The sequence below is a fragment of the Larus michahellis genome, chromosome 30, assembly GCF_964199755.1.
Source record: "Larus michahellis chromosome 30, bLarMic1.1, whole genome shotgun sequence".
Classification (NCBI taxonomy): Eukaryota; Metazoa; Chordata; class Aves; order Charadriiformes; family Laridae; genus Larus; species Larus michahellis.
Window position 1 is genome coordinate 251,985 of NC_133925.1, and position 25,862 is coordinate 277,846.

The 25,862-nt window shown below is 63.3% G+C and overlaps 2 protein-coding genes across 4 annotated transcripts; one reads left to right on the forward strand and one right to left on the reverse strand.

Moving 5' to 3' along the window:
• The first annotated feature begins 298 nt into the window (after positions 1–298).
• On the forward strand, positions 299–11,970 carry LOC141735322 (syntaxin-1B). Of its 2 annotated transcripts, none has more exons than XM_074567965.1 (9): positions 299–442; positions 1,630–1,729; positions 2,372–2,446; positions 4,264–4,337; positions 4,450–4,558; positions 4,660–4,733; positions 6,044–6,181; positions 8,733–8,843; positions 10,447–11,970. In XM_074567965.1, exons 1-9 carry the CDS (start codon positions 422–424, stop codon positions 10,525–10,527), a joined length of 783 nt encoding a protein of 260 aa, XP_074424066.1. In that variant the 5' UTR covers positions 299–421; the 3' UTR covers positions 10,528–11,970. The 2 variants fall into 2 exon arrangements, with proteins under 2 accessions (XP_074424066.1, XP_074424067.1); XM_074567966.1 differs by having other exon boundaries at positions 4,471–4,558.
• Positions 11,971–17,381: 5,411 nt separating this feature from the next.
• LOC141735301 (mitogen-activated protein kinase 7-like) lies at positions 17,382–25,747 on the reverse strand. 2 transcript variants are annotated; one of them, XM_074567914.1, is made up of 7 exons: positions 25,681–25,747; positions 24,013–24,216; positions 22,527–22,692; positions 20,283–21,694; positions 18,135–18,553; positions 17,921–18,048; positions 17,382–17,638 (listed from the first exon to the last, which is right to left on the reverse strand). In XM_074567914.1, the coding sequence occupies exons 2-7, from the start codon at positions 24,209–24,211 to the stop codon at positions 17,491–17,493; spliced, it is 2,472 nt and encodes an 823-aa protein (XP_074424015.1). In that variant the 5' UTR covers positions 24,212–24,216; positions 25,681–25,747; the 3' UTR covers positions 17,382–17,490. The 2 variants fall into 2 exon arrangements, with proteins under 2 accessions (XP_074424015.1, XP_074424014.1); XM_074567913.1 differs by lacking the exons at positions 17,382–17,638; positions 17,921–18,048; positions 18,135–18,553; positions 25,681–25,747 and having other exon boundaries at positions 20,665–21,694; positions 24,013–25,656.
• Positions 25,748–25,862: the final 115 nt, after the last annotated feature.

Consider the following 25,862-nt stretch of genomic DNA (forward strand, 5'->3'; position numbering starts at 1 on the left):
TTGACACCCCCCCCGGGATTTTGAGGCCCCCCCCGGGACTTTGGCCGCCCCCCCCCCCAGGATTTTAGGCCCCTCCCCGGATTTTGGGCCCCCCCCCCTTGGATTTTGAGGCCCCTCCCTGGGATTTTGCCCCCACCCCGGGATTTTGAGGCCCCTCCCTGGGATTTTGGCCCCCTCAACCCGGGATTTTGACAGCCCCCCCGGGATTTTGAGGCCCCCCCCTGGGATTTTGAGGCCCCTCCCTGGGATTTTGGCCCCCCCCCGGGATTTTGGCCCCCTCCCCCCCGGGATTTTGAGGCCCCCCCCTGGGATTTTGGCCCCCCCGGGATTTTGGGCCCCCCCCCCCCCGCTGACGCTGCCCCCGCAGGCCAAGGACAGCGACGATGAGGACGAAGTCGTCCACGTCGACCGCGACCATTTCATGGACGAGTTCTTCGAGCAGGTGGGGGACAAACCCCCCCGTGACCCCCATGGTGTCCCCCATGTCCCCCATGACCCCCACGATCCCCATGGTCTCCTCCATGGTGTGCCCCATGTCTCCCGTGACCCCCATAACCCTCATGGTGTCCCCCGTGACCCCCATGGTGACCCCCATGGTCTCCTCCATGGTCTCCTCCATCTCCCCCGTGACCCCCATAACCCTCATGGTGTCCCCCGTGACCCCCATGCTCTCCTCCATCGGTGTCCCCCGTGACCCCCGTGGTGTCCCCCCATGGTCTCCTCCACCTCCCCCGTGACCCCCATGACCCTCATGGTCTCCTCCATGATCTCCTCCGTGTCCCCCATGTCCCCCGTGACCTCCATGCTCTCCTCCATTGGTGTCCCCCATGACCCTCATGGTGTCCCCCATGTCCCCCGTGACCCCCACGATCCCCATGGGCTCCTCCATGGTGTCCTCCATGTCCCCCGTGACCCCCATGATCCCCATGATCCCCATGGTCTCCTCCATGGTCTCCTCCACCTCCCCCGTGACCCCCATGACCCTCATGGTCTCCTCCATGTCCCCCATGTCCCCCATGACCTCCACGATCCCCATGGGCTCCTCCATGGTGTCCTCCATGTCCCCCATGACCCCCATGACCCTCATGGTGTCCTCCATGGTGTCCTCCATCTCCCCCATGACCCTCATGGTCTCCTCCATGGTGTCCTCCATGTCCCCTGTGACCCCCATGACCCTCATGGTCTCCTCCATGGTGTCCTCCATCTCCCCCATGATCCCCATGGGCTCCTCCATGGTGTCCTCCATGTCCCCCGTGACCCCCATGACCCTCATGGTGTCCTCCATGGTGTCCTCCATCTCCCCCATGACCCCCATGGTCTCTTCCATGGTGTCCTCCATCTCCCCCATGACCCTCATGGTCTCCTCCATGGTGTCCTCCATGTCCCGTGACCCACATGACCCTCATGGTGTCCTCCATGGTGTCCTCCATCTCCCCCATGACCCCCATGGTCTCCTCCATGGTGTCCTCCATCTCCCCCATGACCCTCATGGTCTCCTCCATGGTGTCCTCCATCTCCCCCATGACCCTCATGGTCTCCTTCATGGTGTCCTCCATCTCCCCCATGACCCCCATGGTGTCCCCCCCGCGCCCCCCCCCGGGTCTGTCCCCCCCTCCCCTCCCCCCGCAGGTGGAGGAGATCCGGGGCTGCATCGAGAAGCTGTCGGAGGATGTGGAGCAGGTGAAGAAGCAGCACAGCGCCATCCTGGCCGCCCCCAACCCCGACGAGAGTGAGCGGGGGCACGGGGGGGCGGGGGGAGGGGGGGGACGGGGGATGCTGAGGGAGACACGTGGGGCGGGGGGACACCAGGAACCGGGGCCACCATGAAGGACACGTGGGATGGAGGGACACGAGGAACCGGGGCCACCATGGGGACACGTGGGATGGAGGGACACCAGGAACTGGGGACACGTGGGGTGTGGGGACACCAGGAACACCATGGGGACACGTGGGATGGAGGGACACCAGGAACTGGGGACACGTGGGGTGTGGGGACACCAGGAACACCATGGGGACACGTGGGATGGAGGGACACCAGGAACCCGGGACACCAAGGGGGACACGTGGGATGGAGGGACACCAGGAATGGGGGCCACCAAGGGGGACACGTGGGATGGAGGGACACCAGGAACGGGGGCCACCATGGGGGACACGTGGGATGGAGGGACACCAGGAACGGGGGCCACCATGGGGACACGTGGGATGGAGGGACACCAGTAACGGGGGCCACCATGGGGACACGTGGGATGGAGGGACACCAGGAACGGGGGCCACCAAGGGGGACACGTGGGATGGAGGGACACCAGGAACCGGGGCCACCTCGGGGCCGGTGACACCGGGGGGGTGACGTGACGTGTCCCCACCCCCCCAGAGACGAAGCAGGAGCTGGAGGACCTCACGGCCGACATCAAGAAGACGGCGAACAAAGTGCGCTCCAAGTTGAAAGGTGACCTCGCGGCGGCCGCCTCGGGGACGGGGTGGCCACCTCGGGGGGGTGACCCGCACGATGGAGGTGGCCACCTTGGGGTGGTCGCCTTGGGGTGGCCACCTTGGGAGTGACCCACGTGATGGAGGTGGCCACCTTGGGGTGGTCCTCTTGGGGGTGACCTGCACGATGGAGGTGGCCACCTTGGGGATGGGGTGGCCATCTTGGGGGTTGGCCACCTCGGGGGTGACCCGCCCGATGGAGGTGGCCACCTGGGGATGGTCCTCTTGGGGATGGGGTGGCCATCTCGGGGGTGGCCACCTCGGGGGTGACGTGCCCAATGGAAGTGGCCACCCCCAAGATGGCCACCCCATCCCCAAGAGGACCTTCCCAAGGTGGCCACCTCGGGGGTGACCCGCACGATGGAGGTGGCCACCTTGGGGATGGGGTGGCCATCGCGGGGGTGACCTGCACGACGAAGGTGGCCACTTTGGGGATGGGGTGGCCACCTCGGGGGTGACATGCACGAAGGAGGTGGCCACCTTGGGGATGAGGTGGCCATTGCAAGGGTGACCTGCTCAATGGAGGTGACCACCTGGGGATGGTCCTCTTGGGGATGGGGTGGCCATCTTGGGGGTTGGCCACCTCGGAGGTGACCCCCGTGATGGAGGTGGCCACCTGGGGATGGCCCTCTTGGGGATGGGGTGGCCATCTTGGGGGTTGGCCACCTCGGGGGTGACCCGCCCGATGGAGGTGGCCACCTGGGGATGGTCCTCTTGGGGATGGGGTGGCCATCTTGGGGGTGGCCACCTTGGAGGTGACCTGCCCGATGGAGGTGGCCACCTGGGGATGGTCCTCTTGGGGATGGGGTGGCCATCTTGGGGGTGGCCACCTTGGAGGTGACCTGCACGATGGAGGTGGCCACCTTGGGGATGGGGTGGCCACCTCAGGGGTGACCTGCACGACGAAGGTGGCCACTTTGGGGATGGGGTGGCCACCTCGGGGGTGACATGCACGAAGGAGGTGGCCACCTTGGGGATGAGGTGGCCATTGCAAGGGTGACCTGCACAATGGAGGTGACCACCTGGGGATGGTCCTCTTGGGGATGGGGTGGCCATCTTGGGGGTTGGCCACCTCGGAGGTGACCCCCGTGATGGAGGTGGCCACCTGGGGATGGTCCTCTTGGGGATGGGGTGGCCATCTTGGGGGTTGGCCACCTCGGAGGTGACCCCCGTGATGGAGGTGGCCACCTGGGGATGGTCCTCTTGGGGATGGGGTGGCCACCTCAGGGGTGACCTGCACGACGAAGGTGGCCACTTTGGGGATGGGGTGGCCACCTCGGCGGTGACATGCACGAAGGAGGTGGCCACCTTGGGGATGAGGTGGCCATTGCAGGGGTGACCTGCACAATGGAGGTGGCCACCTGGGGATGGTCCTCTTGGGGATGGGGTGGCCATCTTGGGGGTTGGCCACCTCGGAGGTGACCCCCGTGATGGAGGTGGCCACCTGGGGATGGTCCTCTTGGGGATGGGGTGGCCATCTTGGGGGTTGGCCACCTCGGGGGTGACCCACCCGATGGAGGTGGCCACCTGGGGATGGTCCTCTTGGGGATGGGGTGGCCATCTTGGGGGTTGGCCACCTCGGGGGTGACCCGCCCGATGGAGGTGGCCGCCTTGGGACAGTCGTCTTGGGGTGGCCACCTCGGGGGTGACCCACCCGATGGAGTTGGCCGCCTCGGGGTGGTCCTCTTGGGGGTTGGCCACCTCGGGGGCGAGCGGCCCGCTGGAGGTGGCCACCTGGGGCCGGGTCGGTGGGGGACGGTCCTTCCTCTCCCTCAGCCATCGAGCAGAGCATCGAGCAGGAGGAAGGTCTGAACCGCTCCTCGGCCGACCTCCGCATCCGCAAAACCCAGGTAGCCCTTCCCCCTTCCTCCTCCTCCTCCTCCTCCTCCTCGGTGGCCACCGGCCCCAGGTCCCTGGCCCACCCTCCCTGCCCCCCCCCCCACCCCCGACCGTGTCCCCCAGCATTCCACGCTGTCCCGCAAGTTCGTGGAGGTGATGACCGAGTACAACGCCACCCAGTCCAAGTACCGCGACCGCTGCAAGGACAGGATCCAGAGGCAGCTGGAGATCAGTAGGTCGGGGCGGGGGCGGGGGCGGGGACGGAGAAGACGCGCCGCCGTGGGGCTGGGGGTCTCACCCGCCGTCGCCTTTCTCCCCCCCCCTGCCCCCCAGCCGGCCGGACCACCACCAACGAGGAGCTGGAGGACATGCTGGAGAGCGGGAAGTTGGCCATCTTCACCGATGACGTACGTGAGGTCCCTCCCCCCACCCCACCCACCCACCCACCCCCCAGTGGCCTCCGACGTCCCATGGGGCACCCGGAACCCAATGAGATGCCCCGGGGGGCGACCAACCCCAAGCAGCTCCAGCGCTTGATGACCATCGGGTCCTCTGGAACCCTCGGGGCTCGTTGAGGTTCCTGGTTGGGTCACCTGGAACCCGTTGGGTCACCCGGAACCTGTTGGGTCACCCGGAAGCCGTTGGGTCACCCAGAACCTGTTGGGTCACCCGGAACCCATTGGGTCACCTGGAACCCATTGGGTCACCCGGAACCCCACGAGACGCCCCGGGGGGCGACCAACCCCAAGCAGCTCCAGCGCTTGACGACCATCGGGTCCTCTGGAACCCTCGGGGCTCGTTGAGGTTCCTGGTTGGGTCACCCGGAACCCGTTGGGTCACCCGGAAGCCGTTGGGTCACCCAGAACCCGTTGGGTCACCTGGAACCCATTGGGTCACCCGCAACCTGTTGGGTCACCTGGAACCCGTTGGGTCACCCGGAACCTGTTGGGTCACCCGGAAGCCGTTGGGTCACCCGGAACCTGTTGGGTCACCTGGAACCCGTTGGGTCACCCGGAACCTGTTGGGTCACCCAGAACCCGTTGGGTCACCTGGAACCCGTTGGGTGACTCAGAATCCGTTGGGTCACCCGGAACCTGTTGGGTCACCCAGAACCTGTTGGGTCACCCGGAAGCCGTTGGGTCACCCGGAACCTGTTGGGTCACCCAGAACCTGTTGGGTCACCCGGAACCCCACGAGACGCCCCGGGGGGCAACCAACCCCAAGCAGCTCCAGCACTTGATGACCATCGGGTCCTCTGGAACCCTCGGGGCTCGTTGAGGTTCCTGGTTGGGCCACCTGGAACCTGTTGGGTCACCCGGAACCCGTTGGGTCACTCAGAATCCGTTGGGTCACCCGGAACCTGTTGGGTCACCTGGAACCCGTTGGGTCACCTGCAACCTGTTGGGTCACCCGGAACCCGTTGGGTCACCTGGAACCCGTTGGGTCACTTGGAATCCGTTGGGTCACCCGGAACCCGTTGGGTCACCCGGAACCCATTGGGTCACCTAGAACCCATTGGGTCACCCGGAACCCAACGAGCCGCCCCGAATCGTTGCATGCCCTCCAAACCCTGAGGTTGCCCCGTGACCTGCTGGGGTACCCGGAGCCCCCTTGGACCTTCTCGTAGCTCCAGGAACTTCCCCCCCCTGCCCCACAGCCCATCACCACCCCCCCCACACCCCCCCACCCCTCAACGTTCCCCCCCATCTCCTGCCAGATCAAAATGGACTCGCAGATGACCAAACAGGCCCTGAACGAGATCGAGACGCGACACAACGAGATCATCAAGCTGGAGACCAGCATCCGGGAGCTGCACGACATGTTCGTGGACATGGCCATGTTGGTGGAGAGCCAGGTATGGGGGCTGGGGGGGTGGGGGCTAAAGGTCCAAAGGTCACCTAGAACCCACCAAAAGCCCTCACTGGGGCTCGTTGCCTCACCCAGACGCCTTTGAAAGCTCTGGAGGCCACCAAAGGTCATCTAGAACCCACCAAAGGTCATCCAGAGCCCACCAAAGGTCACCTAGAACCCACCAAAGGTCACCTAGAACCCACCAAAAGCCCTCAATGGGGCTCGTTGCCTCACCCAGACGCCTTTGAAAGGTCTCAAGGCCACCAAAGGTCATCCAGAACCCACTAAAGGTCATCCAGAGCCCACCAAAGGTCATCTAGAACCTACCAAAGGTCATCCAGAACCCACCAAAGGTCATCTAGAACCTACCAGAGGTCATCCAGAACCCACCAAAGGTCATCTAGAACCCACCAAAAGCCCTCAATGGGGCTCGTTGCCTCACCCAGACGCCTTTGAAAGCTCTCGAGGCCACCAAACGTCATCTAGAACCCCCCAAAGGTCATCCAGAGGCCACCAAAGGTCATCTAGAACCCACCAAAACCCATTATTAGAGCTCATTGCCTCACACAGATGCCATTGAAAGCTCTAGAACCCACCAAAGGTCATCTAGAACCCACCAAAAGCCCTCACTGGGGCTCGTTGCCTCACCCAGACACCTTTGAAAGCTCTTGAGGCCACCAAACGTCATCTAGAACCCACCAAAGGTCATCCAGAACCCCCCAAAGGTCACCTAGAACCCACCAAAAGCCCTCACTGGGGCTCATCGGCTCACCCAGACACCTTTGAAAGCTCTTGAGGCCACCAAAGGTCATCTAGAACCCCCCAAAGGTCATCCAGAACCCACCAAAGGTCATCTAGAACCCCCCAAAGGTCATCCAGAACCCCCCAAAGGTCATCTAGAACCCCCCAAAGGTCATCCAGAACCCACCAGAGGTCATCTAGAACCCACCAAAGGTCATCTAGAACCCACCAAAGGTCATCCAGAGCCCACCAAAGGTCACCTAGAACCCACCAAAAGCCCTCAATGGGGCTCGTTGCCTCACCCAGACGCCTTTGAAAGGTCTCAAGGCCACCAAAGGTCATCCAGAACCCACTAAAGGTCATCCAGAGCCCACCAAAGGTCATCTAGAACCTACCAAAGGTCATCCAGAACCCACCAAAGGTCATCTAGAACCTACCAGAGGTCATCCAGAACCCACCAAAGGTCATCTAGAACCCACCAAAAGCCCTCAATGGGGCTCGTTGCCTCACCCAGACGCCTTTGAAAGCTCTCGAGGCCACCAAACGTCATCTAGAACCCCCCAAAGGTCATCCAGAGGCCACCAAAGGTCATCTAGAACCCACCAAAACCCATTATTAGAGCTCATTGCCTCACACAGATGCCATTGAAAGCTCTAGAACCCACCAAAGGTCATCTAGAACCCACCAAAAGCCCTCACTGGGGCTCGTTGCCTCACCCAGACACCTTTGAAAGCTCTTGAGGCCACCAAACGTCATCTAGAACCCACCAAAGGTCATCCAGAACCCCCCAAAGGTCACCTAGAACCCACCAAAAGCCCTCACTGGGGCTCATCGGCTCACCCAGACACCTTTGAAAGCTCTTGAGGCCACCAAAGGTCATCTAGAACCCCCCAAAGGTCATCCAGAACCCACCAAAGGTCATCTAGAACCCCCCAAAGGTCATCCAGAACCCCCCAAAGGTCATCTAGAACCCCCCAAAGGTCATCCAGAACCCACCAGAGGTCATCTAGAACCCACCAAAAGCCCTCACTGGGGCTCGTTGCCTCACCCAGACACCTTTGAAAGCTCTTGAGGCCACCAAACGTCATCTAGAACCCACCAAAGGTCATCCAGAACCCCCCAAAGGTCACCTAGAACCCACCAAAAGCCCTCACTGGGGCTCATCGGCTCACCCAGACACCTTTGAAAGCTCTTGAGGCCACCAAAGGTCATCTAGAACCCCCCAAAGGTCATCCAGAACCCACCAAAGGTCATCTAGAACCTCCCAAAAGTCATCCAGAACCCACCAGAGGTCATGTAGAACCCACCAAAAGCCCTCAATGGGGCTCATTGCCTCACCCAGACGCCTTTGAAAGCTCTTGAGGCCACCAAAGGTCATCTAGAACCTACCAAAGGTCATCCAGAGCCCACCAAAGGTCATCTAGAACCCACCAAAGGTCACCAAGAACCCAACAAAAGCCCTCACTGGGGCTCATTGGCTCACCCAGACACCTTCGAAAGCTCTTGAGGCCACCAAAGGTCATCTAGAACCCCCCAAAGGTCATCCAGAACCTACCAAAGGTCATCCAGAACCCCCCAAAGGTCATCCAGAACCCACCAAAAGCCGTTAGTAGAGCCCATGGCCTCACTTAGACGCCATCGAAAGCTCTTGAGGCCACCAAGACGCCGTTGACCCACCTAGAACCGGTCGAGATCCCCCCCCTCCCCGCCCCCCATCCTGTCCCCCGGGGTGTCACACACCCCACCCCCCACCCCCCCCCCACACCTCCGTGGGGCCAGGGCGGGCGGCTCAGGGGTGGGGTGGGGTCTCCCAGGGCGAGATGATCGACCGCATCGAGTACAACGTGGAGCACTCGGTCGACTACGTGGAACGCGCCGTCTCGGACACCAAAAAAGCCGTAAAGTACCAGAGCAAAGCTCGGAGGGTGAGTGACAGGGCGGGGCGGGGCGGGGCGGGGGTTGGGGGGGGCCCGCACTCCTCTGGGGCCTCACGGTTGGGGGTCGGGGGTCGGGCTTGGGGGTCTCCGGCTCCGTAACGCTCCTCTCTTCTCTCCTCTCTCCCTCCCCCCCCCCCCGCTGCCCGGACGTCATTTTTCTTGGTTTTTGGTTGGTTTTGGGGTTGGGGTTGGGTTGGGTTTTGGTTGGGTTTTGGTTGGGTTTTGGTTGGGTTTTGGTTGGGTTTTGGTTGGGTTTTGGTTGGGTTTTGTTGGGTTTTTGGTTGGGTTTTCGTTGGGTTTTTGGTTGGGTTTCGGTTGGGTTTTGTTGGGTTTTGGTTGGGTTTTCGTTGGGTTTTTGGTTGGGTTTTCGTTGGGTTTTTGGTTGGGTTTCGGTTGGGTTTTGTTGGGTTTTTGGTTGGGTTTTCGTTGGGTTTTTGGTTGGGTTTCGGTTGGGTTTTGGTTGGGTTTCGGTTGGGTTTTGGTTGGGTTTTGGTTTTTGATTGATTTTTGGTTGGGTTTCGGTTGGGTTTTTGGTTGGGTTTCGGTTGGATTTTTGGTTGGGGTTTTGGTTGGGTTTTCTTGGGTTTTTGGTTGGGTTTTTGGTTGGGTTTTGTTGGGTTTTGTTGGGTTTTTTGTTGGGTTTTGGTTGGGTTTTTGGTTGGGTTTTTGGTTGCGTTTCGGTTGGGTTTTTGGTTGGGTTTTGGTTGGGTTTCGGTTGGGTTTTTGGTTGGGTTTTTGGTTGGGTTTTTGGTTGGGTTTTGGTTGGGTTTTGGTTGGGTTTTTGGTTGGGTTTTGTTGGGTTTTTGGTTGGGTTTTTGGTTGGGTTTTTTTGGGTTTCGGTTGGGTTTTTGGCGGGGTTTTTGGTTGGGTTTGGTTGGGTTTTGGTTGGGTTTTGGTTGGGTTTTTAATTGGGTTTTGTTGGTTTTTGGTTGGGGTTTTGGTTGGGTTTTGGTTTTTGATTGATTTTTGGTTGGCTTTTGGTTGTTTTTTTCCTTGGGTTTTGAATTGGGTTTTGGTTGGTTTACGGTTGCGTTTTGGTTGATTTTTGATTGCGTTTTGGTTGGTTTTTCATTGATTTTTCGTTGGGTTTTGGTTGATTTTTTGGTTGGGTTTTGGTTGTTTTTTGGTTGGGTTTTGGTTTTTGGTTGATTTTGGGTTGGGTTTTGGTTGGGTTTTGGTTGTTTAATGGCTGTTTTTTCGTTGTTTTTTGGTTGGTTTATTGCTGGGTTTTGGTTGGTTTATGGTTGGGGTTTGGTTTTTGGTTGGGTTTTCGTTGGGTTTTCGTTGGGTTTTGGTTGGTTTTGGGTTGGATTTTGGTTGGTTGGTTTACGGTTGATTTTTGGCGGGTTTTTGGTTGGTTTTCGTTGTTTTTTGGTTGGGTTTTCGTTGGGTTTTTGTTGGTTTTGGGTTGGGTTTTGGTTGTTTACGGTTGATTTTTGGCGGGTTTTTGCTTGGGTTTCATTGTTTTTTGGTTGGGTTTTCGTTGGGTTTTGGTTTTTGGTTGGGTTTTGGTTGGTTGGGGGTTGGGTTTTGGTTGTTTTTTGTTTTGGTTTTTTTTTTTTTTTTCGGGGGGGGGCGTGGGGTAACGTAGAAGAAAATCATGATCATAATTTGTTGCGTGGTGCTGGGGGTGGTCTTGGCCTCCTCCATCGGGGGCACGTTGGGCTTGTAGGGTCCCCGGCGCGCCCCCCCTTCCCCCCGCGGCAGCAATTAACGCCCCCCCAAACCCCCCCCTCCCCCTCTCCCCGCCCCCCCCCCACACCCCCGGCCTGCCCCCCAACCTCCCCCCCCCCCCCCGGTACCGAGAATAACCGCCTCAGCGAGAATTAAGAATAAATTAAAAGACTAATTGTTCATGCGAACGGACATAACCGCACGTGGTCCAATCACCCGCCGCGGACCAGAGCGGGTGGGCCCGGCCCGGGGCCGGCAAATCTAAGCGGCTCTTCGGCCTCCATCCATCCCATCCTCCTCCTCCTCCTCCTCCTCCTCCTCCTCCTCCTTCTCCTCCCCCCGGGACGTCTGGGTCCTCCCCACTTCTCTCCTCCTTCACCTCCCCCGCCATCTCCCGTCCATGCGTTGGGCACGTGGAGGGGGGGGTGGGTGTCCTCCTGCCCTTGGGGGTGGGGGGGGGGTGGGGCAGGAGGTTGTCCTACAGGAGGTTGGGGGGCGGAGGGGGGAGTTGGAGGGGTAGGTGGGTCAAGGGGGCCACCAAAGTGGGGGGCTGGGTGGAGATGGAGGGTCCCGGGGTGAGGTTGACACCGGAGAAGGGTCACGGGTTGGATCGGGTTGAGCTTCAGGAGCCGTTATGGGGCCAGAGGGGCTGGGTTGGCCCCACGGAGGGGTCAAGGGTCAAGTTGACCCTCAGGAGTCGTTATGGGGGCAGTTGGGTTGGCCCCACGGAGGGGTCAAGGGTCAGGTTGACCTTCAGGAATCATCATGGGGGCAGTTGGGTTGACCCCACGGAGGGGTCAAGGGTCAGGTTGACCTTCAGGAATCATCATGGGGGCAGTTGGGTTGACCCCACGGAGGGGTCAAGGGTCAAGTTGACCTTCAGGAGTCGTTACGGGGACAGTTGGGTTGGCCCCACGGAGGGGTCAAGGGTCAAGTTGACCTTCAGGAATCATCATGGGGGCCGTTGGGTTGGCCCCATGGAGGGGTCAAGGGTCAAGTTGACCTTCAGGAGTCGTTACGGGGACAGTTGGGTTGACCCCACGGAGGGGTCAAGGGTCAAGTTGACCTTCAGGAGTCGTTACGGGGACAGTTGGGTTGACCCCACGGAGGGGTCAAGGGTCAAGTTGACCTTCAGGAGTCGTTATGGGGACAGTTGGGTTGACCCCACGGAGGGGTCAAGGGTCAGGTTAGGAGGACCCTAGAGAAGGATCACGGGGGTGGTGGGGTGGGGTTGACCCTGCCGAGGGGGTCCTCGCGGGCGGGGGTTATGGGTCGGGGTTGACCCTAGAAGAGGTCAAAGGTCAGGATTGGGTTGACCTTGACCTGTCCGGGGTGGGGGGAGGACACACTCCCCTCCCCTCCTCGCTGATCCCGGGGGTGGGTGACGTGGGGGGCGGAGGCGCCTGGAGCCCATTCCCACCACGCCCCCGAGGGGACGCCACACCCCCCACATCCCCCCCCCCCCGCCCAACTAACCCGCTAACCACCCATCCAACCAGCTAACCACCACCCATCCCGCCCGTCAACCCCCCCTCCCAGCCATTTAACCAACCCGGTAACCGGGTAACCACCACCCATCCACCCGGGTAACCACCACCCATCCCGCCGGTTAACTACCCACCCACCCAGCTAACCGACCCATCCACCTGCCTAACGGCCCGCCCCGTCACTTAACCAGCCCCCCCCAACCGGCTAACCAGCCACCCATCCAACCAGTTAACCGACAGCGCAGCTACCCGCTCATCCGACTAGCTAACCAGTTGCTCCACCAGCTAACCAACCGCCCAGCCGGCTCCCCGCCCCCCCGGCCAACCAGTTAACCAACCGCCCCCCCCCCCCCCCAAACGACTAACCAGCCCCCCATCTAAACAGCTAAGCGACCAACCAGCTAACTACTGCCCACCCAGCCAGCTAACCGACCGGCCGACCGCTCAACTAACCAGCTAACCACCCACCCCACCAGCTAACCAACCCCTCTGACCACCCATCCACCCGCCATCCGTCCCACCCGCTAACCGACCCGCCGCCTGACTAACCTGAGAACTGCCGGCCCGCTAACCAACCCGTCGCCCAGCTAACCAACCCATCGCCCAGCTAACCAGCTAACCAACCCATCGCCCAGCTAACCAACCAACCCGTTGCCCAGCTAACCAACCCGTCGCCCAGCTAACCAACCAACCCGTTGCCCAGCTAACCAACCCGTTGCCCAGCTAACCAACCAACCCATCGCCCTGCTAACCAACCCATCGCCCAGCTAACCAACCAACCAACCCATCACCCCACTAACCAACCCATCGCCCCGCTAACCAACCCATCGCCCCGCTAACCAACCAACCAACCCATCGCCCCGCTAACCAACCCATCGCCCCGCTAACCAACCAACCCATCGCCCAGCTAACCAGCTAACCAACCCGTTGCCCAGCTAACCAACCACCCCACTGGTCACACACCCCCCCCCGCGATCACCCACCCACCCCACCAAGCACCCACCCCCCCCCCGTCACCCACCCAACCCCCCCCCAACCCCCCGACCCAACCGCGACCCACCCAACCCAACCAGGACCCAACCGCGCCAGCAACGACCCCCCCGTCCCACCACCGACCCCCCCGTCCCCCCACCGACACCATCAATGACCCACCCGTCCCACCACCGACCCCCCCGTCCCACCACCGACACCATCAATGACCCACCCGTCCCACCACTGACACCCCCGTCCCACCACGGACACCATCAATGACCCGCCCGTCCCACCACTGACCCCCCTGTCCCACCACTGACACCAGCAATGACCCGCCCGTCCCACCACCGACCCAACCATCTCAACACCGACACCATCAATGACCCAACCGTCCCACCAATGACCCACCCGTCCCACCACTGACCCAACCATCTCGCCACCAACCCAACCATCTCGCCACCAACACCATCAACGACCCACCCGTCCCACCAATGAACCACCCGTCCCACCACCGACCCAACCATCCCACCACCGACACCATCAATGACCCACCCGTCCCACCACCAACCCACCTGTCCCACCACCAACACCATCAACGACCCAACCGTCCCACCACCAACCCAACCATCTCACCACCGACCCACCTGTCCCACCACCGACCCACCCGTCCCACCACTGACCCAACCATCTCGCCACCAACACCATCAATGACCCACCCGTCCCACCACCGACCCAACCATCTCAACACCAACACCATCAACGACCCCTCCGTCCCACCAACGGCCCCCCCTTCCCCCCACCAACACCATCAATGACCCACCTGTCCCACCACCGACCCAACCGTCCCACCACCGACCCAACCATCTCACCACCGACACCATCAACGACCCACCTGTCCCACCAATGACCTGCCCGTCCCACCACCGACACCATCAACGACCCACCTGTCCCACCAATGACCCAACCGTCCCACCACCGACCCCATCAACGACCCAACCGTCCCACCAATGACCCAACTGTCCACTCAACGACCCAACCATCCCACCAACGACCCAACCATCTCACCAACGACCCAACTGTCCCACCACCGACCCCATCAACGACCCACCTGTCCCACCAATGACCTGCCCGTCCCACCACCGACACCATCAACGACCCACCTGTCCCACCAATGACCCGCCCGTCCCACCACCGACCCAACCATCCCACTAATGACCCAACTGTCCCACCACCAGCACCAGCAACGACCCGCCCATCCCACCACTGACACCATCAACGACCCAACCATCCCACCACCGACCCAACCATCTCACCACCACCAGCAACGACCCGCCCGTCCCACCAATGGCCCAACCATCCCACCACCAATCCGCCCGTCCCACCACCGACACCATCAACAACCCGCCCGTCCCACCACAAACCCACCCGTCCCACCAATGACCCAACCGTCCCACCACCGACCCCATCAACAACCCAACCGTCCCACCAATGACCCAACTGTCCACTCAACGACCCAACCATCCCACCAACGACCCAACCATCTCACCAACGACCCAACTGTCCCACCACCGACCCCATCAATGACCCAACTGTCCCACCACCGACACCATCAATGACCCAACCGTCCCACCACCGACCCAACCGTCCCACCAATGACCCAACCGTCCCCCCACCAACACCATCAATGACCCGACCGTCCCATCACCGACCCAACTGTCCCACCACGAACCCAACCATCCCACCAATGACCCAACTGTCCCACCACCAACACCATCAATGACCCGACCGTCCCACCACCGACCCAACTGTCCCACCACCGACACCATCAACGACCCAACCGTCCCACCAACGACCCAACCGATGACCCAACCGTCCCACCACTGACCCAACCACCAACCCAACCACCTCACCACCAACCCAACCATCCCACCAACGACCCAACCATCCCACCAATGACCCAACTGTCCCACCACTGACACCATCAACGACCCAACCGTCCCACCACCGACCCAACTGTCCCACCACCGACCCAACCGTCCCACCAATGACCCAACTGTCCCACCACCAACACCATCAATGACCCGACCGTCCCACCACTGACCCAACCATCCCACCAATGACCCAACCGTCCCACCACCGACCCCATCAACGACCCAACCGTCCCACCAATGACCCAACTGTCCACTCAACGACCCACCCATCCCACCAACGACCCAACTGTCCCACCACCGACACCATCAACGACCCAACCGTCCCACCGCCGACCCAACCGATGACCCAACCTCCCCACCAACACCCCAACCGTCCCACCATTGACCCAACTGTCCACTCAACGACCCAACCATCTCACCAACGACCCAACCATCTCACCAATGACCCAACCGTCCCACCACCGACCCACCCACCCCCTCAATAACCCATCCCACCAATGACCAACCACCCCCTCAATGACCCACCCGTCCCACCAACGCCCCAACCGATGACCCAACCATCTCACCACCGACCCATCCGTCCCACCAACGCCCCAACCAACGACCCAACTGTCCCACCACCGACCCAACCGTCCCACCACCGACCCCACCACCGACCCCACCAACGACCCAACCATCTCACCAACGACCCAACCGTCCCACCAACGATCCATCCAATGACTCAACCATCCCACCAACGACCCAACCGTCCCACCACTGACCCAACCAATGACCCAACTGTCCCACCACCGACCCAACTGTCCCACCACCGACCCAACCATCTCACCAACGACCCATCCGTCCCACCAACGCCCCAAGCAATGACCCAACTGTCTCACCACCGACCCAACCGTCCCACCACCGACCCCACCAATGACCCAACCGTCCCACCACCGACCCAACCATCTCACCCACCCAACCGTCCCACCGCTGAGCCAACCGCTGAGCCAACCATCGCACCGACGCCCCAAGCAATGCGACCCAACTGTCCCACCAATGACCCAACCGTCCCCTTAACGACCCAATTGTCCCACCAACGACCCAACCGTCCCCTCAACAACCCAATTGTCCCACCAACGACCCAACCGTCCCACCAACGACCCAATTGTCCCATCAACGACCCAACCGTCCCATCAACGACCCAATTGTCCCACCAACGACCCAATTGTCCCACCAACGACCCAATTGTCCCACCAACGACCCAACCGTCCCACCAACGACCCAATTGTCCCGTCAACGACCCAAATGTCCCGTCAACGACCCAAATGTCCCGTCAACGACCCAACTGTCCCATCAACGACCCAACTGTCCCACCAACGACCCCCCCGCCAACCACCCCCCACCTACCCCGCCCCCCCCTCCCCCACCGCACGCGCCCCCCCCCCCCCCCCGCCCCGCCTCCCCCTCCCCTCCCCCGGCCGAGGAACCACCCCCCACTTAGATTTCCCGCCCCGTGGGGGCCGCCCCAGCGCCGCCGCTGCCGCCGCCGCCGCGCCCCCACCCTGCGTCCCCCCCGCCCCCGTCCCCCCCGAAACCCTGCACCGCGGAGGGGGGTCCGGGGGGGGTCCCCCCGCCCCCTCCCCCCCCCCCCCCCGAGCTCTGTATCGTCCCCTCGTGGTCTTCTGTGATGTATTTGCTACGAAACCCATGCCACAAACGCACCCGCCTCCGCCTCCTTCCTTCCTCCTCCCGGCGACGGGGTTGTGGGGGGCGTGGGGCGGGGGGGGGGTCCCTACAGCTCCTATACGGTCCCTACAACCCCCCTAAGTGACCGCGGGGGTCCCTATAGCTTCCCCGGCGACCCTAGAGCTCCCTATAGCCCCTAAGCGGCCCCCTGCAGCCCACCCGCGGTAGCCCCGGGGTGTCTATACCTCGACGTCCCGAACTCTCCTCGGTCCCAGGGGGGCACCTATGGGTCCCCGCAGCTCCCTATAGCGCCCATAAGGTCCTGCCAAGGCCCTATAGCCCTTCCCAGCCCCCTTACTGCCCTATACGCTACCAAACCCTTATAGGTAAGAGCGCCCGCGCCTGTACCGCTACTTACAGCCCCATATAGCTCCTTGTAGCCCCACATCGTTGCCTAAAACGCCGTTCCTGCCCCACATAGCCCCACATAGCCCCATACGGCAGGCACAGGACCCTGCCGGCCCCGTAGTCTCCCCCAGCCCCTATAGCTTCGTCGCCCCACGTAACCCGGTAGACCCCATCAGCTCCCCATAGCCGTTCCCCACAGCCCCTATAGATCCATAGGGTCTTGTACAACCTCATAGAGCCCGTCCGTCCCCCATAGGGCTCCCTATAGGTCCGTACAGCCCCCCCCCCGAGCCCCACACAAGGTGTGTCATGTCCGTCCCCCCCCCCACCCCTCTCCTATAGGTCCCCAAGGAGCCGGGGCCCAGGCGGGATGAAAACGGGGGTCGTCGTTTCTTTACAAATTTAATCGGGCGCCGAAGGTGGGGCCAAGGCACCATCGAGGGGGGGGGAGTGGGTGGGGCTGGGGGTGGGGGGTCTCGGCTACCTGGGACCCACACGTTAGGGGTCGGGGAGGTCGTCGGCGAGGAGCATGGGGGAGCCGAGCTGGAGGTCCCGCTGGAGGCTCTCGAGGGCGGCGGGGCTGAGGCGATGGACCTCCAGCCAATCGGCCAACAGCGATGCCGAGAGCGGCGCCGAATCGCCTTGGCTGGGGGGGGGCAGGGGGGGGGGAAGGGGTCGGGGGTCAGGGGTCGGGGGTCGGGGAGGGGGACACACACGTGTCCTCAGCCCCAGATGGTCGCGTCCCCTCCCGGCCGCCTGCGTCCCCCCACCTTTTCCTCCCCGCCCCCCACCCCGAGGATGCTTGGGGACCACCAAGGAGAAGGACGCCGTGGGGAGAGGGGGCACCCGGGTCCCCGCCCCAAACGTCTGGGTCCCCACCCCACCCCATCTGGGTCATCGTGTCCCCCCCACCCCCCAGCCTTCTCACCTCTCCTTGGTGTCCCCCACCATGTCCAAGGATTGGCTGAGGAACTCCTCCAGGTCGAAGCCCACCCCATAGCCGGCCCCGCTCCCCTTGGGGGTCACCGAGAAGACGGGGGGCAGCAAGTCCTCCACCTGTGGGCACCATGATAACGATGACGGTCACCGTGGTGGCCAAACCCGGTCACCCACGGCCAGGATGGGACAGCCGGGACCCTCACCTGTGACTTGGAGAGCTGTTGGGTGACGGTGGCCACGTCGGGGTCCGCCGGGAGGGGGGCGGCGGGAGGTTCCGTCCAAACCTCGGGGCCCGGCCAAGTTTCGGGGGGAGCCCCGCAAGGCGGGGGACAAGGGGGAGGGGGGTCGGGGGGTCGGGGAGGGGGCGGGGGGCGAGGTGGGGCCCCGTCCCGCATCTTGGTCCAACGCTCCAGGAGGTGGCGGTCGTCGTCGGTGAGGACGAGGCCTCGGAGACCCTCGCCCCGGCCCCGGGGTTCGCGTCGTTCCCGTTCCCGCTGTTTCTTCTCCCGTTCTTTGGCCCGTTCCTGTCGCCGCCGGCGCTTCTCTTCCCGTTCCCGCTGCCGTTCCGCCGCCGTCACCGGCTTACGGCCCTCTGGCGCCTCCGGGGCCGCGCAGGGTGGCTCTGTGGGGTCATGGGAGACCAGGGATGGAGCCACCAACCCAACCCAACTCAACCCAACCCAACTCAACCCAACCCAACTCAACCCAACCCAACCCAACTCAACGCAACTCAACCAAACCCAACTCAACCCAACTCAACCCAACCCAACTCAACCCAACTCAACCCAACCCAACCAAACCCAACCCAACTCAACCAAACCCAACCCAACTCAACCAAACCCAACTCAACCCAACCCAACCCAACCAAACCCAACTCTTGGGACACAGAAGACCAAGAATGGAGCCACCAAGTCAACCCAACCACAACCCAACCCAACCCCTGGGACCCAGGAGACCACGGATGGAGCCACCAACTCAACCAAACCCAACCAAACCCAACCGCAACCCAACCACAACCAACTCTTGGGAGCCAGGAGACCAGGGGTGGAGCCACCAACCCAACCAAACCCAACCATAGCCCAACCACAACCCAACCCAACCCAACTCCTGGGACACAGAAGACCAGGGACGGAGCCACCAAGCCAACCCAACCACAACCCAACCACAACCAACCCCTCGGAGCCAGGAGACCAAGGATGGAGCCACCAACTCAACCAAACCCAACCAAACCCAACCCCAACCAACCCCTGGGAGCCAAGAGACCAGGGATGGAGCCACCAACTCAACCCAACCCAACCCAACCCAACTCAACCCAACCCAACTCAACGCAACTCAACCAAACCCAACCCAACCAAACCCAACCCAACCAAACCCAACCCAACTCAACGCAACTCAACCAAACCCAACTCAACCCAACCCAACTCAACCCAACCCAACTCAACCAAACCCAACTCTTGGGACACAGAAGACCAAGAATGGAGCCACCAACTCAACCCAACCACAACCCAACCCAACCCCTGGGACCCAGGAGACCACGGACGGAGCCACCAACTCAACCAAACCCAACCAAACCCAACCCCAACCAACCCCTGGGAGCCAGGAGACCACTGATGGAGCCACCAACTCAACCAAACCCAACCAAACCCAACCCCAACCAAGCCCTGGGAGCCAGGAGACCAGGGATGGAGCCACCAACTCAACCCAACCCAACCAAACCCAACCCCTGGGAGCCAGGAGACCACTGATGGAGCCACCAACTCAACCAAACCCAACCAAACCCAACCGCAACCCAACCACAACCAACTCTTGGGAGCCAGGAGACCAGGGGTGGAGCCACCAACCCAACCAAACCCAACCATAGCCCAACCACAACCCAACCCAACCCAACTCCTGGGACACAGAAGACCAGGGACGGAGCCACCAAGCCAACCCAACCACAACCCAACCACAACCAACCCCTCGGAGCCAGGAGACCAAGGATGGAGCCACCAACCCAACCAAACCCAACCACAACCCAACCACAACCAACCCCTGGGAGCCAGGAGACCACGGATGGAGCCACCAACCCAACCAAACCCAACCAAACCCAACCCAACCACAACCCAACCACAACCCCTGGGAGCCAGGAGACCAGGGATGGAGCCACCAACTCAACCCAACCCAACCAAACCCAACCAAACTCAACCGCAACCCAACCACAACCAACCCCTGGGAGCCAGGAGACCAGGGATGGAGCCACCAACCCAACCCAACCCAACCCCAACCAACCCCTGGGAGCCAGGAGACCAAGGATGGAGCCCCGACCCCACCCATCGCCCCTCAGGAGACCCGGGTGTCCGGGCGCCCCACACCTTTGCTCTTGTTCCTCATGGCCGACTTGAGCAGCGCGGCCTTGAGGGCGGCCTTGGTGTCGTCAGAGATGGCCCCGTCCCTCTTGGGCACGGCGGGGGCGCCCGGCTCCGCCTTCACCCGGGGAGAGTCCATTGGGCAGTCGGGGGCCGGGGCGGGGCCGGGGCTCGGCATGTCCACGTCGGCGCAGGGCCAGGCGGGGCCGACGCCGGCCACCGTGGCATTGGCCGCGGTGACATTGGGCGCGGTGACATTGGCCATGGCGGCGTTGGCCACATTGACGTTGCTGTTGGTCATGGCGGTGCCCATGGTGGCCATGGCGGCGTTGGCCATGTTGATATCGACGTTGGCCAAGGTGACGCCGGCGTTGGCCGCGCCGACGCCGGAGTTGCCCACGCCGACGTTGCCCATGTTGACGTCGACCACGGCCACACCGGAGTTGGCCACGTTGACGTTGGCCACGTTGACGCCGGCGTCGGCCGCGGTGACGCCAGCGTTGGCCGCGTGGATGTCGCCCAGGGGCACGTTAACGTCGGCCATGGCGCCGTTGGCTGCGGTGCCGCCACCACCGGCCCCGTTGGCGACGTTTTCGGCCCCGCCGGCCGGGGCGAAGGCGATTTGCCGCCGGATGCCGTCGCGGCGGGCGTGGAAGTCGGCGATCTCGGCCACGATGGCCGCCTTGATCTCCTCCTTGGTGAGCACCCGGCGGTCGAAGGCGAAGTCGAAGGCGGGGACGCAGTCGGGCTCGTCCTCGGGATCGTGGTATTTGGCCAAAAAGGGGTGACGCAAGGCCTCGGCCACCCCCACCCGTTCCCGGGGGTCGAAACGCAACATACGGCCCAAAAGCGCCAAAGCCGCCGGTTCGGCGTCGCCGAAAAGGCTCTCCCAAGGCACCGCCGGTCGAGGCGGCAAACTCTGCACGTAGGCCCGCACCCGTTCGGCGCCGATGGCCGCCATGACGGCGGCCGGCGGCGTCCCCAAGACGGCCATGATGAGCTGGAGCTGGTGGACGTAGTTCCTGCCGGGGAAGAGTTGCCGCCGGCCCAACATCTCGGCGAAGATGCAACCCACCGACCACATGTCGATGGCGCGGGTGTAACGGTGGAGGGAGAGGAGAAGCTCCGGCGCTCGGTACCAGCGGGTGGCCACGTATTCGGTGAGGAAAGCTTTGGCGTGTCGGGGGTCGGCGCCTAAACCTCGAGCCATGCCGAAATCGCCGATTTTGAGCTCGCAGTTCTCGTTGACCAAAAGGTTGCTGGGTTTGAGGTCGCGGTGGAGGACGTTGGCCGAGTGGATGTACTTGAGGCCCCGCAGGAGCTGGTAGAGGAAGTACCGGACGTGCTCCAGCGTCAGGGGTTGCGCCGAGTGGATGATCTGGTGGAGGTCGCTCTCCATCAGGTCCAACACCACGTAGCTGCCGGCGAGAAAAAGAAAGGGGGGAGTGGGGGGGGGAGCGGGACACATCCAGAAAGGGTTGGAGAGGGCCCTATGGGACCCGCCACCCCCCGATGGACCCAGGTGGGCTCCATCCCACGCGTTCTCCTGCCTCCCAGAAGGGGATGGAGATGTTTCTATGGGGCCCACCACCACCCCATGGACCCAGATGACCAGGTGGGCTCCATCCCACGTGTTCTCCTGTCCCCCAGGATCACCCAAGAGGGGATGGAGATGTTTCTATGGGGCCCACCACCCCCCGATGGACACAGATGACCAGGTGGGCTCCATCCCACATGTTCTCCTGCCCCCCAGAAGCGGATGGAGATGTTTCTGTGGGGCCCACCACTCCCCCAGTATCCTCAACTGGTTGGGTGGGCTTCATCCCATGAGCTCTCCTGCCCCCCATAAGGGGATGGAGATGGCCCTATGGGCCCCGCCACCACCTGATGGACCCAGATGACCAGGTGGGCTCCATCCCACGTGTTCTCCTGCCCCCCAGAAGCGGATGGAGATGTTTCTATGGGGCCCACCACCACCCCATGGACCCAGATGACCAGGTGGGCTCCATCCCACGTGTTCTCCTACCCCCCAGAAGGGGATGGAGATGTTTCTATGGGGCCCACCACCACTCGATGGACCCAGATGACCAGGTGGGCTCCATCCCACGTGTTCTCCTGTCCCCCAGGATCACCCAAGAGGGGATGGAGATGTTTCTATGGGGCCCACCACCACCCGAGGGACCCAGGCAGCCGGGGGGACCCCGGGGCAGGGGGGGGGATGGGACCCCCAGGCGCCCATGGGGCACGCACACGGAGCGGAACTCGCCGTAGGGGACGGTGGGTTTGAGGATGTCCTTGATGCCGATGATGTTGTCGTGCTTGAAGTGCTTGAGGATCTTCAGCTCCCGCAGCGTCCGCTTGGCGTTGGTCACCACATCGAAGGCGTTGGGGATCTTCTTGATGGCCACCTGCTGGCCTGCCGTTGGGGGGCGCGGGGGTCCTCAAAGGGACCCAGGCACCCGGGACCCCCCACCCAAGGGGACCCGGGTGTCCAAGGGACCCCGAATCTCCCACCCAAGGGGACCCAGGCTCCCGGGACCCCCCACCCAAGGGACCCAGATGGCCGGGACCCCCCACCCAAGGGGACCCGGGTGTCCATGGGACCCCAAATCTCCCACCCAAGGGGACCGAGGCACCCAGGACCCCCCACCCAAAGGGACCCAGGTGTTCAGGGGACCCCAAATCTCCCACCCAAAGGGACACAGATGTCCGGGACCCCACACCCAAGGAGACCCAGGTGTCCATGGGACCCCCGAGTCTCCCACCCAAGGGCACCCAGACACCTGGGACCCCCCACCCAAGGGACCCAGATGGCCAGGACCCCCACCCAAGGGGACCCAGGTGTTCAGGGGACCCCAAATCTCCCACCCAAGGGGACCGAGGCACCCAGGACCCCCCACCCAAAGGGACCCAGGTGTTCAGGGGACCCCAAATCTCCCACCCAAAGGGACACAGACGTCCGGGACCCCACACCCAAGGAGACCCAGGTGTCCATGGGACCCCCGAGTCTCCCACCCAAGGGGACCCAGGCACCCAGGACCCCCCACCTAAGGGACCCAGATGGCCAGGACCCCCACCCAAGGGACCCGGGTGTCCAAGGGATCCCCGAATCTCCAACCCAAGGGGACCCAGGTGTCCAGGGGACCCCCAAGTCTCCCACCCAAGGGGGCCCAGGCACCCAGGACCCGCCACCCAAGGGACCCAGATGGCCGGGACCCCCACCCAAGGGAACCCAGATGTCCAGGACCCCCGAGTCTCCCACCCAAGGGGATCCAGGTGTCTGGGGGACCCCGAATCTCCCACCCAAGGGGACCCAGGCACCTGGGACCCCCCACCCAAGGGACCCAGGTGTTCAGGGGACCCCCACCCAAAGGGACCCAGGTGTCCATGGGACCCCCGAGTCTCCCACCCAAGGGATCCAGGTGTCTGGGGGACCCCAAATCTCCCACCCAAGGGGACCCAGGCACCTGGGACCCCCCACCCAAGGGACCCAGGTGTTCAGGGGACCCCCACCCAAAGGGACCCAGGTGTCCATGGGACCCCCGAGTCTCCCACCCAAGGGATCCAGGTGTCTGGGGGACCCCGAATCTCCCACCCAAGGGAACCCAGGCACCCAGGACACCCCACCCAAAGGGACCCAGCTGTTCAGGGGACCCCGAATCTCCCACCCAAGGGGACCCCGGCTCCCCCCCCCCCCAGCCCAGGGGACCCCTCCGTGGGGCGCCGGGGGTCTGACCGGTGTCGCGGCGGCGGGCGGAGCTGACGACTCCGTAGGCGCCGGTGCCGATGGTCTCGATGACCTCGTACTCGTCCCCCACCTCGAAGGTGACGTCCAGCGCCCGAGCCTTCAGCAGGGCCAGGGGACCCCCCCCGGCCCCCGAACCCCGCCCCGGGGGGGGGCGGCGCCCCACGGCCTCCGCCTCTGCCTCCGCCATGGCACCTGCGGCGGGACACGGGCCTGGGGAGACCGGCCTCCGGGACCCACACGTCCCAGGGGATCCACACATCACGGTGACCCACACGTCCCCCGGACCCAGACGTCCCAGGGGACCCACATATCCCAGGGGACCCACACGTTCCGGGGACCCACACGTCCCAGGGGACCCACACATCCTGGTGACCCACACGTCCTGGGGACCCACACGTTCCGGGGACCCACACGTCCCCCGGACCCACACGTCCCAGGGGACCCACACGTCCTGGGGACCCACACATCCTGGTGACCCACACGTCCTGGGGACCCACACGTCCCCCGGACCCACACGTCCCAGGGGACCCACACGTCCTGGGGACCCACACGTCCTGGGGACCCACACGTTCCGGGGACCCAGGCATCCGGGACCCACATGTCCCGGTGACCCACACGTTCCAGGGACCCACATATCCCAGGGGACCCAGGCATCCGGGACCCACATGTCCCGGGGACCCACATGTCCCAGGGGATCCACACATCGCGGCAACCCACACATCCCGGCGACCCACACGTCCCGGGGACCCACACGTCCCGGGGACCCACATGCCCCAGGGACCCACATGCCCCAGGGACCCACACGTCCTGGTGACCCACACGTCCTGGCGACCCAGGCATCCGGGACCCACACATCCCAGGGGACCCACATATCCCCAAGGACCCACAGATCCTGGGGACACACACGTCCCAGGGACCCACACATCCCGGCGACCCACATATCCCGGGGGACCCACACATCCTGGGGACCCACACATCCCAGGGACCCCAGTCTCTGGGACCCACACATCCCGGGGACCCACACGTCCCAGTGACCCACACGTCCCAGGGGACCCACACATCACGGCGACCCACACGTCCTGGGGACCCCAGTCTCTGGGACCCACATGTCCCGGGGACCCACACATCCTGGGGGACCCAGGTGTCCAAGACCCACACATGCCAGTGACCCACACATCCCAGGGACCCACACGTCCCGGGGGACCCACAGATCCTGGGGGACCCAGGCATCCAGGACCCACACATCCCAGGGACCCACACATCCCAGGGGACCCAGGTGTCCGGGACCCACATGCCCCATGGACCCACAGATCCCGGGGACCCACATATCCCATGGACCCAGGCATCCAGGACCCACACGCCCCATGGACCCACATATCCCGGGGGACCCAGGCGTCCGTGCCCCACACATCCCAGGGACCCACATATCCCGGGGGACCCCCACGTCTCAGGGACCCACATATCCCGGGGACCGAGGCGTCCGTGCCCCACATATCCCAGGGGGACCCAGGAATCCGGGCGCCCCCCAACCTCCACCCCACGGCGGCCCAGGCCCGTCGGGACGATGGCGATGGGGCGGTTGCCATGGCGATGGGGCGGTTGCCATGGCGACGCCCCCCGCCTCCTCCCCCCCCCATCCCGGGGGCCCCCACTCACCTTCCCCCCCCCCTCCCCGCCGCCGCCGCCGCCGCCTCTCGCTCTGCTCCCCGCCGGGACCCGGATGTGGCACCGCCCGGCCCCGCCCCTTCCCCGCCGACGACCAATCAGCGCCGCCGCCCTCCAAAACCACGCCTCCCTTTCTCCCGCCGGCCAATCCCCGCGCGCGCGATGAGGGGAGG

What these genes read in the sequence shown, in the direction of transcription:
- LOC141735322 (XM_074567965.1), top strand. Translation starts at nt 422, where the DNA reads ATGGACGAGTTCTTCGAGCAG. An exon ending in TGGACGAGTTCTTCGAGCAG is followed by an intron (nt 443 to 1,629) that starts GTGGGGGACAAA and finishes CTCCCCCCGCAG; the next exon opens with GTGGAGGAGATCCGGGGCTG. An exon ending in TCCGCATCCGCAAAACCCAG is followed by an intron (nt 4,338 to 4,449) that starts GTAGCCCTTCCC and finishes CGTGTCCCCCAG; the next exon opens with CATTCCACGCTGTCCCGCAA.
- LOC141735301 (XM_074567913.1), bottom strand. Translation starts at nt 25,610, where the DNA reads ATGGCAACCGCCCCATCGCCATCGTCCCGACGGGCCTGGGCCGCCGTG. An exon ending in CGCCCGCCGCCGCGACACCG is followed by an intron (nt 22,693 to 24,012) that starts GTCAGACCCCCG and finishes CCCCAACGGCAG; the next exon opens with GCCAGCAGGTGGCCATCAAG. An exon ending in TACGGCGAGTTCCGCTCCGT is followed by an intron (nt 21,695 to 22,526) that starts GTGCGTGCCCCA and finishes TCTCGCCGGCAG; the next exon opens with CTACGTGGTGTTGGACCTGA.